Source organism: Agelaius tricolor, unplaced genomic scaffold, assembly GCF_023055355.1.
Source record: "Agelaius tricolor isolate 1412-34295 unplaced genomic scaffold, bAgeTri1.0.p SCAF_3, whole genome shotgun sequence".
Lineage (NCBI taxonomy): Eukaryota > Metazoa > Chordata > Aves > Passeriformes > Icteridae > Agelaius > Agelaius tricolor.
In genome coordinates, this window is record NW_027269263.1 from 31417334 (window position 1) to 31431693 (window position 14360).

Consider the following 14360-nt stretch of genomic DNA (forward strand, 5'->3'; position numbering starts at 1 on the left):
TGAGCTGCTGCCAGTTCTGAAGCTAAGGCTCCACTCATTAACAAGAGGTCCTCCTATTAATTTTCACAGTTACTGAAGAAGATATGGAAGAACAGAGGTAAAATAACTGGATTCCAGACAACCAGAAATAAGTTTAAGTAGCACCTAATATTAAGCATCTGATGGGAAGCTCAGGTCCTGTCTGCCCCTTGCCAGCCACAGCACTGAGAAGCTGCAGCGCCATGTTCTTTACCAGTGGCATCAAAAGCAAGCTGTAAACCCTACATAAGGGTAATTGTACAGGGAATGACTTGAGTCAGAATTTTATGGCCAGCTCTTTGGCTAAGAAGAAGACATTTGAACTCAAGGTCAGCCACAAGAGGAGAAAGGCCAAGAGAAGGGTTCTCAAATGCAGCTGCCTTTATCAGTGTTCGTGGATGTTGCAGTACCTCCCAATTCCATTCTGTTGTGGGCAAACCCATGTGGCTGACCAAGCAGCAATAACACCACTTTCAACTCTCCCACTGCTAGTTAGGAAGCCTCTATCTCTGACATTATTTCTGTAATTGTGATTGCAGACATAATTGTCAAGGAGAAGATCTTGACCTCCATGTCACTGGATTCAGTTTCAGATACATGTTTTGCTCAAGCTTTAGGCCAGCAAGAAGCACATAGAGAACATATCTGGATCGAAAATGATATCATAAATGGATTTCATCTGCGCACCGATGATGGTAGCTCAAAGTGATTTGTGTTCTGCTTTAATGACACAGCAGTAGTAATTCTGTTGCAGTGATCATACTCCAGCCCTCTACAGAAAAAAATCATACTCTGAAAAGGGACAGAACAACTACAGTAGCCCTCCATCCCTCTAGTGAGTAAGCCAGCCAGGCAACCCCTGAATGCTTCTCTAGTTATGATGGTGACAAGCACAAAGTAAGCTGCAGAAGGCCACAGAAAAGGAAGAGAAGAGCAGGTGCACAAATTTACCCTGCTGGGTTACCTGTAACACAGTAACAACATCGGTCACTGTGAGGGATTGCTTTGGCCTTTGGTAGAAGGCTGACTTATATGATACAACAGAACAGGAAACTGTAGGACTGAATTATCTCTGTCTGTTGTCCATTTTGCCTAGAAATAAGACTGGGTATACTTCCTAAACTCATGTACTCTACCTCTTGAAACATTAGCATAAAGTAAATAAAAGTCTAATACCTCTGAACTGAACACATGTTCCGGATTCTGTGATTAGGGCATTTTGTGCTAATTCCTGCCACAAGTACAATGTAAAGTGCTTCAGATACCGTTTAAGCTCATTGTTAAACTAAAATGAAACACAACAGGCTCTGAAAAGAGGTTAAGTGGTTACTATGGTAATCTCTGACATGGTTTAAATCAGCATTTAAAAGGTGATAGAGGAAAAAAATAAAGAAAATGGCTAATCCCTTTCTTTTTGGTCCACTATTCCTAAACCTTTGTTTCCCCTTTTCAAAAATACATCTTTCTCTGATGCTTCTGGAAACCAAGATCTTCTAGCTCTACATGGAATGAGCACAACAAAGCAAAGAGATTGGAGCAGCATACATCCCCTCCTCAACCTTCTAGTGAAAATGCTGTTGTCATCTTTGTGAGAACTGCTCTTCTTTCGTGACTGTAAAAATGCTGCTGTCTGTTCTGAAGATCCCTCTAATGACACTGTATTTTTATACAGCTGTTTTACAGCTTCCCTTAGCTCCTGATCCTGGGTTGTAACAGCAATCTGATAATGATTTTTGTCATTGTTGGTTTGGAAATGTAGGGGAGAAAGGGAAATAAGGTATTAGCCTGGACTACCGTGAAGCTTCTGCCTGGAATCCTAGTGAGGCCATTTCTGCCCCTGGACTATGCATTCACTGATGCTGGTAGTCAGAAAAGTAAGTAAGTACATAGAAGTCCAGTTGGAGAACAATGCTGAACAATTACAGATATAGCATATTCTGTGGCCCTTTCACACTCATCAGCTGGTCCCACAGACCCATTTGCAGTCTCTCCCAGATTACAGAGCTTTCTACTTGGGAGTACTCCAGAATTAAATCTGTATTTTCTAGAATTCCTTCTGCAGTTTCCATCCAAAATATCTCTTCATACTCTAGCTTCAGATGAGATCCCTTTCAGCAGCTTTCTCAAAACTCTATAAAAACACAATTTCAGAACACTGCTTTCCAATTGCCATTGAATGTGGCTGTGTCTTTGAACTTTAAAGTATCTTCTGCTTGAGCAATAAAATCCCACACAGTAATATTAATATGTGAAGGCTGAGAATTTCCCACTATTCCTTCCTTCGGCCTTGTAATTTTCTACAAGGTTCTTAGCAATATACTTTGTCTGAAACAAACATTATTTTTTTTGGGTGTATTATGGGTCATTAGATGCTTAGCACCAAGTGTAGGATCTACTATTTCAGCACAGTTTAACCTCAGGATGCCCTTCCGCGCATGGAAGGAAAATGGTAATAAGAATTTTTTTGGTAAATAAGCAATACATGTTTTTCTGATCTCAGAATGAATACTGTCCAGGAACACAAAGGCCCCAGAAGAGCCTGAATTTAACACTATCACTCAGCTTCTTCCTCTTATACTGTCTTCTGTATTTGAATTCAATATCTGTAAAGCCAGGCAGTTTGAGATGAATCGAGACAAGGTTCCTTTTGATTTCAAGTAAGCCAATTACATTATTTTTATTATAACACAAGAAAGTGACCTCCTAAGGCGTCTCTTCCAGAGAGGGAGTTAAAAAGAGAATACTCAACAAAGGTATATAGTGGGATTGCCAGCACTTTGAGTATGAAAGGTGAGAAAAGAAATGCATAATTCTAATGAACTGAAAACAGTACCCTTACAGCTCCACTTTAATCATATTGTTTTACCTTTAAAGTCAAGTTAGCATCTTCAATTTCAAGATGAAGAACAACTGATTAAATGCTGAAGAATTTTAAAGCAGGCTTGCTTATTCTCAAACTTCCAAACCTCCGTTTTGTTCCCTGTCTCAGTAGGAAATTCAGTTCCTTGGCAGGACAGATGCTGCACTTACAATGTTGAACAGGCATTCAACAATCTCTGTTTACTGCATAAACTCTTCACAAAACCTGAAAACTAAAACCTTCTTAGATTAAACATTTTAAAGTTTTGGGAGTAAGAAGAAGTGAACTTGAGAAGATGTAAACACCATGAAGAAAACATAGTGTTCCAATATAACATGCAGCTAAATAAAGGAAATCTCACATTTTAAAATCTGTCTGACACTCTGACAGCATCTCCATAGGGATAATGATACTTTCTTTCGCAAAGCACTGTGCCATCTGAAAAGCTGTAAAAGAACTAAGTGTTATTACCAGCGATGGGAAAGGCCTATTAGATCATCTGTCCATTGCTCATGTAACTATAACAGAAAATAACAGTGATTTGCTGCTGTAATTTGACAGTGACTTTTGTAAAAATGTCCTTTCCTCTTATATCTCTGCAAGTTTCAGTTGCAGAGAGTACTGGGAGGCTCAATAACTTTGTCACAGTCTCTAACTTCTATGAAGTACACCAAGGTATTAAACATGTTTCAGGCCCATTTTCCACCTCCTTCCTTCACTTTTTACTTTTGGATAAGGCAGGAAAGAACAATCCTCATGAACAGCACAGTCAAGGTTCACAGGACTGCCTCTTCCACCTGAAGAAGGCCTCCCTCTCACCCCTTTCCAAGGCAGCACTGTGCATCTCTCCCACTGGGGGTTGTGCATCCCATAGGAGTGTGGTGTTTTCCAGCAGACCTCCCACTCAGAAGCCTTGTCTAAAATATACCCATCAACACCCACTGTGGTAAGAGCATGCATCCATCATGCAACCTAACCATGGTGGATGCCTGATCAGATAATGCAGAGAGTCTCATCTCATGGCTCTGTAGAAGTTATGAAAGATCTGCAGAACTCTTGGTGGTGGATACTGTCAGGTCAACAAAGATCCTTCTCCTTATATCATGAACTCTTGGTGGTGGATACTGTCAGGTCAACAAAGATCCTTCTCCTTATATCATAAGTCTCTGCTTCTCCACTGCTTTCAAGGGAAAGAATTGTTTCTGCTCTTCCTTGTATTCCCTAAAATTTCTTGGCATGTTTGCTACAACCGGTTTTCAATTTAAGTGCCAATATAACAAAATGTCTGGAGGGAAATCAGCTGAAGTATTCAGAAGATGACTCTCAGTATGATTCACACCGCTGTGAGCAAAGAAGAGGTCTGTCTGGCCTTCTGTACCAGAGTGATAACAGATATTGGATGCAGTGTGTACTCAGATAAAGTTAATAGCAATGACATCTGGTAAATGACAGAGAGGAGCAAACTCCTGTGATCTGCTTTTTAACACTCTGTGCCCAAACCATTATATGTCAGACTTGGTAAAAGTGAATAGCCTTTTAGCATCTACCACTCCTCCCTCCCACACTCAGTCAAATGAGACTGAAGGACTACTAGACACTGGGACAGCAGATCTAAAAGCAGCCAAGGAAAAAGGATTCAAGGCACGCAGCTCATTAGTAGCAGCCTCCTCAATATTTAGCAGTCATTGCACATTCCCAAAGCCCTCTCACTGTCATAACAAATGCTCACACAAAGGCTTGTACCTTCAAAGTACTTCACCAACATAAATATATTAATAAGACCTTTCCCAGAAGAGAATGCAGTGTCAGAGAGATGCCATTCATGTGACTGGGCTGTGAGAGATAAAGCTTACATTATTTCATTAAACCTTCACCCTCCGTCTTCAATTTTAAGCCCATTTTAAAAAAAGGACAGAATGTACAGTGGAGCTTTATGAGCAAAAAGAAGAGTAACTGCTTGTAAAATTGTTTTGCCCCCTATGATTGAAGTGGTAATTAAGTTGTAATTCTGTGATGTGCATCAACTGAATTTGACATAAACTAAAACTGAGATGTTTATATTCACTTTGACTGATGCCACCTAGATAGTTCTTTTCAAGTGACTGGTGACAACTGCCACTGGTTCACTTTGGTATACATCTTGTCTAGGGGTCATAATTACAACATGAAGGATACTTTGGCAACTTATACTTAATTTCAAACTTATACTTAATTTCATATTTAGAATTATAGCTAGCACTAAATTGCTGAGAACTGACAAACTTGCCTAAGTGTTGTAAGGGCAAGAAAGGAAATAAAGTCTGTCATTCTTCAAATATTGCAAATCCCTGCAGATGTGCTTTTCAAGGGCAAATTCATAACACAATTATAATATGTATAATAGTCAGCAAAAGATATTTTGTTAGCAATAGAATTACATTTGTCATAAATTTTTGGATTAAATACAGTTGCATGGGTTTTAATTTGTTATTTTAGTAAGCCAGACCACCATATCATATTCATGAGCACTACCAAGAGTCAAACCTGTGTCTATGATAAAGGTAAATCATGTTAGCCTTCATACACTCACTGCTGTTTTTGCTAATTCTGAAACCAGGGTACTTCTTGGTTGCAGCTGTATCTGCCGTGAATTCTGCAACATCTGCTGGGTCAGGTGACAATCCCTTTATGCAGATATGATCTCACCCATTCCTACTTATTACCACTTAAAATACACTAGAATTTGCTTGGAATCTTTTCTGTGGAGCAGGGACTAGAACATCAAAGATGGTAAGGTACTTGAATCAAATATGGAATATGCATGACATTTCATGTGAAACACAGATCCCAAACTTCTGACAGATGCACCTCTCCGGGTTCTAGGTAGAGATTTCTCTTCCAAATTGGGCTAAGCAATTATTTGAATCTGTCTCATCATATATATGACAGAAGTAGAAGTTCCATAATAGAGTAGAATTAAGTTTGGATTAAATAATCTTGTCTAATGAGTAAGTTGTTTTTTGTAGAATCACTTTTTATTTGTACAGTGAGCTTATGGGCTGTTACAAACTACCTACACATAGTATATAGAAAATTAAGATTAAAATGTCCCCATGTACCCCAAGTTGTGATATTTATACCCCAAGTAGTGATATTTTTCCATATTGACTGGATACCTTGCATGCTTGAGCATTGAGATGCAAAAATAAAACATGAGACCTCCTGTAGTATGAAAAAATATTTAAGGAGTTGATCTAAGCATAGTTTTTCGTTATGCTTTCATATAATCATATTGCCTTTATTTATTTTATAAATAAAATGGCCATGCTTTGGTGGCAACTTCAAAAAGGTTCCATTGAAAAAGTATAAAAATAACAGTGGTTCTCCTGCATAAGAAGATTAAATTTGAAGAAAGGTGAGGGCAACCTAGATTTCATCTCTACAGCAAACTATTCAAAGATCTTGCAATACTCTTCCAATATCCAAATACTTCCAGAATTATTTATTTTAATTATCTCCTTCTGTTTTAATAAATAGTACTTTCCACCTCAGAATGCTTTTCTGGAAGTAGCTCACACACTCAATATCTGTTTCAAGCAAGGTTTTAATCATATTGTATTAGCAGGGTATGAATTCTATGAAAGCAACCAAGTGACTGCATCAGGTCTTACTGTGGATCTTAGCTAGAACACTTAAGAAGCAACTTTCTATGCAATAAAGCAGATGAAACCCCACACTAATCTGTAGCATGTTATCTGTAACTGCATATAGGGATATCATTGTTTATGTTCTAAAAGACTAATGTTATACTACAAAGGCAAAGTGACAATTCCTTTTTGCATAGTTTGGCTCATTTTATGTGTTTTGAAACAGAAAAGCATGAAACACTTTGAAAGCACAGATAGTAGTGTAATAAAAGACCAATTTGTTGCCTAACAAAATTTGGAAGGATTAATATACTCCAATTTCACATTTTCAGCTTTCTAGTATGCTGGATGCTTAGAAGAACAGGGCCCTTGAACTGAAAACTTCCTTTATCTCTTTTTTAATTTTCATATTTAAGAGTGGAAGAAAAGTGCCCCATATACCAGGGCACTGATGTCACCTGCAGAAAGAGAGCCCTGCAAATACTGCCACTAGGAAACAATGCCATGCAGAACACTCTTAGTGTAGCAGTGGCTTTCAAATCAATAAGCAGTTGAAAAAAGCCATCTGAAAACACTGTCTTTAAAACAAACACTCAAAAAGGAAGACTGAAATCTACCATTTCTGAAACTTAAGAAGGCTGCATGGTTCTGCATTTGATGCTGTTTTCACCACTTTTAGTCTAAATCAATACTCAGGTTTTCATCACTTGTGAGAAGGAAAGATTTCATTCAGAGATTGTCCCTTTAATTACAGAAACTAAGATTTGAATCCGAAGCACTTTATTAGCTGAATTAGATGATGAGAAACTCAGACTCATGATTACTTCTCCTCCCAGCAGAGAATTAAAGCATGCTATGCACTCTGAGTGGGCAAGTACTGTTTATGAATCAAAAGAAAAAATAATGTAAAAATGAGGAAAAAATAGTCTTACAATAAGCAAAAAGTTGGATGTATCAGTATGAACAAGCTCATAGGATGCACAATGAAATGAAATATGAAATATTTCACAATGATGAAATATTTCCAAGAAGTGGCTTGTGTACATGTAGCACTATACCTAATAAATAATGAATCCAAGGGATGTTGACAATGAAAGGAAAAAAAAAAAGGTAATAAATATTTGAGGAAGATGCCATTCCAAGGTTTTTGTAAAATTCATAACTCTAATCAAAGGATATTATTGAATAGCAGTTCAATAGAACTGTAAGGTATTTCAGTGAAACCCTATCTTTATCATCATGCACAATAAGATGTCTTGAGATGCAAACCCTCAAGAATCACCAAGAAACCTAAATGCACACCACTTATAATCAAATGCAAATTCTATGTACCCAAAATGCAGCAGTTCAAGAAAATGTCAAACTCATGAAAACATTTTTAATAGGTTGCATAGAGTATCAAAAAGATTGATTGAATTAGCAGAGGAGAATGTTGTATTCAGTGAGTATTGGAAAAGATGCTTATCAAAAATTTATCAGGCAAAGTAAATCCGAGGACTGCTGATAACAGATGGGAACTGTCTCGGCAAAAAAAAAAAAAATTGCTGGTTTGTCTGTTTCTATAGGTGAGGTGAAAAGTGTTCTGGGAGGAAAAAAAAGTGATTTTTCTTACCTCTTCTTTCTCTGCACTTTGCAAGTCCCTCCACTCCTCAGTGACATGACCGAAGTCCACTGTGTTCATTGCAACTTTATATTCCCCAATGATATCATGTTTGGAGAAACGATCAAAGTCATAAACTGCCATCACTAAAGTTTTTCCACCCAGCTCAGAGTATGGCACCTGCAAAGACAAGGAAATGACAAACTCTGCATCTGAGACAATAAAGATTGGTCCACTACAATGCAAATCTATTTCTTTGGTTTATCAGCTGTCATCTCAGGTAAATTGAACTGCAGAGAAAATTATGAGGTGTATTTGTTTCAGAGTCACCAGATGCAGTATTTCTTGAGACAAGGCTCTGGCACTCAATAGAACAATGTGGCAGCTCACTCATCACTCCTGGGTTTTTCTCATTCTACTTCAAATCATTTTGTGGATGATGAAACTGAAACAAGAAGCCAAATTACTTGCACTGAAGACACATGAACTTTTCACACAATGATGTTTTTTCCTCAATAAATCACCTGTCATCACTCAGAGATGGCTAGCTCCCAGACTCATGAAAAAACCAGAACTGGCTTACTATATATGAAACAAAGTAATTAGACACTGGATATGTCTCTTACAGTACCAATACCTATTACTTACCAAGGCATATTTTTCAATACTATACCTTTCACATGTTAGACATTAGGGTGCTTTTTAAGTCACAATGTGTGACTAGAAATTGTGGTGGCAGAAGGCCAAGTTCAGACTAATTCTCCAGCTGTTCTCATGTGGTTCAGACAGATGCTGTGGTTTGGATGTTTACGAGTCACAGTTTTAATATTGGGACAGAGACATGCAGTTCAGGTAAGCTACACCTGAGTGGGTGTCTGGAAAGGTCTGATTTAGGAATTGTTTGGATTTGTATGAACACTTGGTCAATCTGAATATATCCTACAAGTATAAATAGTTTCCATGGGATTCAGTAAATACTTCTTGATTAATTAGAAAGTGAAAGCGTAGCATTACCACTGGCCTTGTTAAACTCTATGTTCTTGTCTGCTTAAACCCTAGGACTGTTGTCTTTCGTTACTGCTCAGCTTCCACTTACTTATTAAAATACTAACTAATAATTAGTAATTTTCCCTTTACATGACTTCTTATATAACATTTAGAATAAGCTTATCAAGTTGAGAGCCAGATCTAGCTTCCACTGCTGAGTCAAATAGTTTCAGTGGTACAGGGTTGTGTATCTTAGTAAATACTACAGCAAAATCTATTTTCCATTCTCTAAATTATCTGTAGCTTCTAAAAAGCTAGAAAGGGCAAAGGTTTGTGAAGGGAAAAATTCTAAATAATGTTAGTTTTATTTTTACACAGCCTGGAAAACAGGAGAAGAAAAATGTTCTAAAGTTTATTTCTCTGTTAGTTCACAATACCACTTAATGGATCTTGGTCACTTGGAATACAAAGACTAAATTCATCATTATTTACTTTTCTTTACTTGATCTCAGTAAAGCTCATTTTAGCTACCACCTCCTTTTCTAAATGTTTCTTTCATTTATTACTTCTAATGTGGCCTCAGTTTCCAGCTTTGTTCTGCACTATCAAGGATGGCCTCAGCTCTCATGAAGGGCTGCTTCCTCTCCCTGCTCTCTGCTCAGACATAATCAGTCTCTTGACTTAAAGCAACTGAGACCTTGGTAAAAGGACAGGTATACAGGAGTGTTTTTCAGGCACAGATGTGTCACTCTTCTAGACATGAACCCTGTTCCCACTTTGGATCTGAGGAGGAACACCTCCCTCTGCCAGGCCGGTGTAGTGCAGGATTTCTCTGTTCCTTTTGGCACTGCAGTGTGGGTATACAACTTAGACAGCTGCAGTCTGACAAACACTTGCACCCTGGAACAGCACCTTGGATGTCTGGGAAAAAGAAATGAAAGAGGGAAGGACTAAGGTTCAGGGCTCAAGATGCAATACAGCAGAAACACAAGTCAACTCATTCCCATTAGCTGTATTTTGGGAGGAAGGCAGGCAGCTGTGCCCTGTGAGAAGGCAAGAGCACAGGCCTGGGCTGCCTGGTGGGCAGCACTGCCAGAGGGATGGGAAGGATGCCAGCAGGAGCTGTGCACCACCTGAAGTGGGTCACAGGAGCAGAGCTCTGCACAAGTAAATGAGACACTGTCAACAGCTCCCACAGAAGTTGTTATTATAGTTGCAGTTCCAGTTAAATGGTCACTGGAGTCCTCAGAACAATGACAGTACTTGGCATGCTCTGCTGGTTTTCTCTCAAGTTCAGACCACAGACCACAGGGGATGATCAGTACCATATTGAGATGCACCTAAACACTCTGTCAGGTCTGGCATGGGAAACAAACTATTTTCTGGAGCATAAAATTTAAATACTGAAGATGTGACTTACAACAAGTGGACATTATAGTCCAGAAGTGGCTGATCTGATTTATAACTTGTGTCTTCATCTTAGATGACAGCATTATTTGTTCTTTCTTTGCCTTAGTGAGCTGCATGGGAATACGTAATTTAGAATTCTGTTTTCTTTTAAATGCTCTCTTAGGAAAGCTCAAGAAAGAAATAACTCCCCACAAAAGATTACTTTTATGAACATCTTCAAGGAAAAAATAAGCTTATATATGCAGTAGTAGTTGTGGCCTACAGGGATATCTTTCTCATTGAATGATTTCATAGCCTGAGTCTTTCACTGTTCCTGTTTTCATTCTGTAGCTGTCATTATAAGATTGGGCACAAAGAGAAAGGCCTGAAGTAACAGCAGAGGGATGTCTATAAGGAGAAGCCCTGTGAAACATGCTGTACACGATTCCTTTATTCTATTTAACTGGGGTTTGAATTCGGCCATAGTTTTAGAAAAACACTATTAATAGATACTACTGGAACGATGTAAATACTACAATGTAAGGCTTACCTACATTTATTTAATTCATATTTTATTAAACCTGAGAAAGGATTTCTTTTCATACATAAAGTAGCATGGCAAAGAACTGCTGTGATGAAGTCTAGCAAGATTAATCTGCCATATTGTCCTTCACCCATTTACTTCCCTTGAGTTTTAATTTATATTTCAGGGAATGTTATCCTGAATTTCATAAACCAGATATTTAAAGAAAACATTGGTCTAGTGAAATGTACATGACATTTGTTGATGTGTCACTGTTTTCTGAATTTCTTGTATGCTTTATCCAGCCATAAACCATGGATCAGATTGTCATCTATAAGGATAATCCAAGTGCCTAAAACCAAACTGTGCCTTTCAAACCTTTCTGATCCTGTATTATATAGCAAGATTGAGTATCATGGCTTTCTACAACATGAAAAATAATTTTGCTGCAGTTATCTATTAACTAAAACATCTAAATTCATAGCCAAGCATGAGATACAAAGTGGTTAAATTAAGAAGTATCAATAATTATAAAAAAACTACCTTGAATGTAAATTGCTCATTGAAAACAGGGTTAAGGGTCTTTCTGTGGACCTTTGTCTCATATTTCTTCTTCTTATCAGGCAGTAGGAAGACTTTCACATAGGGATCAGATGTACCACCCATATCTAATGCAGGCAGCTCAGCTGCTTGAATAATTCCAACCAGAAGCTGAAAAGAGAGTAAAGAACAGCAGAATGAAATTTCAAATAGATATCTATAGAAATACTGTAACAGAGGAATGCATATTCAGACTCTATTTCTGGTCTAGGAGAAACTATACATCCCTCACTTCTCCCTGCCACCCCCCCTTTAAGGAAGGCAAATGAAGCAACACTACTGACTTTAGAAAACCAATTATGGCAGATGCAGACTGTACAAAGCCTGTTTTAAAGCAGAAAAGAGGTTTTCAAAGGGCAGCTGATTACAGATAAATACAGACTTCATCCTTTTAAAGACTGCAATCAAATAACTTTCAATTGCTCTCTCCTCTTGTGCATTATTTTTCTCTGCTGAGCACCATGAATAGAAATCACATTATTAAACAATCAAGAATGTCTAATTTTGACTACAAAATTTGTATTCTAAACCCCCAACATGTAACCTTCCCCAGCCAAACACAAAAGGTGATAACATCAAATGCAAATTCTCAGGCAAAGCTTTACTGAAAACAAATGAATCTTGCAGTCTTCCTTATATTTACATTCTCCTGCTATGTACATGAATGGGCCCAGGCAGTAAACTAAGGACAGCATTTTCAAAAAATATCTCAAGAAAATGAGCCTTTGGTAACTAAATCCTAATAACAATTTTTAATCTCATTGCAAAACAGAAAAATTGTATTTTAAAATCTCTTATACGCTTCAAAGATAAGATTGAAGCACAGATGGAACTTGTAAACATCTTGGCTGTTTTTTGTGTTATAAATCAAGGCTTATGCTATGTTATGTTATGTCATGTAATCTAGACACTCCTGACTGCATGAGGCCTTATCAGCATAATGCAGCTGAGAAAACGAAAATAATTTTAATCTTGTTTCATAGATGCAAAACTAAAGTAAACATTGAAGTGTTTCTTCAAGGTCATTCTGAAGATATTAGGAACTGGGAATGAAATCTGAGAATATTTTCTTCTAAATCAGTGCTTCAATCACAATATATTTGCTTCTCTCATGGATGAATTGTTTAAAATTGGAAACAGGAACTCTATCAACTGGAATACAGAACAATGTAGTTAATCTGTGAAAGAAACTTCTGGCTTCTAAGAGACTCCTCAAAGTTGGACTTAAAAGTTGGACAGTTTTAAATTCTCAGTATGGTCTACATGCTTTCTCATTGATTGGACTCTTAAGCTCCATGAAACATTTTCCTTTTGCCATATGAAATGATTCTTTTGTGTCTCACTTTTATTCTAGATGCATCAGTTCATAGATACATGAATAGGCTCAGGATCTACACATCAAAGAGTGAAAAACAAGTCTATGATTTTTAGTTACCACAGTGGAAAAGCAATTCAATTCCCCTTTACAATTTCTCTCTCTAAAACTGAGGCACATTGCTCTGGAGAGTTCATTGGTCATCTTGTATTCTTAACCCTATGCAATATATTAGCCAAGTTTTGGGACTGTAGTTTCATGCCATTGCACTATACTAACATAACTGAATCCCCTCTCCTGCTCTTTTACATCATCTATCCTTTGAAATTTTAAGCTGCTACATAGTTCAGAGCAGCACAACAAAACAGAAATCCACAACTCAGATAATTTATTATCTTAATTAAATACAGACGTACAGATTTGTGGCTCTTCCATCCTATTTTCCCTTGTAAAATATGGCTCATAAAATCAACATACCCTTTAATAAAATTCACACAGAAAATTTGTTTTCATAGTCTAAGAAAACTGAAATCCATTTTTCAGAACACATTTGCAGCTTTTCCTTTCCCCCTCATTAAATCTTCTGCTTCTGAAGGGTCTACACTTCATACTGATTTCATACTGATTTCAAGGGGGATCAGTGTGACTTATCACAGGGCCAGGCAATTTGCTCTGGGAGTTGAGGAAAAGCTCCTCTAGCAACAGTTTCTTGAAAGGCTTCAGAACTCTTTTTAGCTCCTGCATTGTAAAACAACCACTGGTAGTCAGAAGATTGTTGAAATAAAGGCAAATACTATTTATTATGCCAGGTCATAGCTGTGTAAATGTTTCTTAATTTCTCTTATTGTCTTTGCCTTGCAACAAGTAGGAGTACCATGCTCTATGAACAGCATCAAATAAAGAATATGAATGTGGAATTTATCACAAGGACATATGGAAGGCAGTTCAGGTGATGAGTAGGAATTACCTGGGATTTACCTTCAGTAGTCATTTCTTTCCCTAAACAGGAAAGAATGATGTGATTTTGACTGATATTGTCAAAAAATTAAATGCAGGATATGTGTTCTCAAGTTTACTGAATGATACGCAGTAGAAATGAAGAACTCAGATGAGTTGGTGTGCTTTGGGAAAAAATTAAACACAGTGAATTTTAATGTGAGGCTGTGAATTGGTTTATTTGACAAAACTGATCCCTGGCAAAGAGGCTGGGTAGGGGAATAAAATATGTTCAGCATGTGGCCAGACCTGTTAAGGTGGTCAATTCTAGGACTACACATTACAGTGTCTACTAATTCTGAAAACTTAAGTATGCCAAAGTTTAGTCTTACCAGCTTCAGAGCAGAATACTGAAGGAGTATCAGTCCTTAAATCCTTGTCCAACCTTCCTGTGTTTTTTTGGGTACAGACCTTTTTATTTGAACTTTTATTCCAGACTAGAATTT

At 37.5% G+C, this 14360-nt stretch overlaps 1 protein-coding gene across 4 annotated transcripts in view; it reads right to left on the reverse strand.

Moving 5' to 3' along the window:
- The window catches only part of SYT1 (synaptotagmin 1), a 335078-nt gene that overhangs the window by 61929 nt on the left and 258789 nt on the right, over positions 1-14360 (reverse strand). For all 4 annotated transcript variants that reach the window (XM_071423367.1, XM_071423366.1, XM_071423364.1 and 1 more), the window contains 2 exons: positions 11547-11714; positions 8117-8284 (listed from right to left, as the gene is read on the reverse strand). In XM_071423367.1, coding sequence (XP_071279468.1) covers positions 8117-8284; positions 11547-11714 — 336 coding nt within the window. The remainder of the gene's footprint in view (positions 1-8116; positions 8285-11546; positions 11715-14360) is intronic.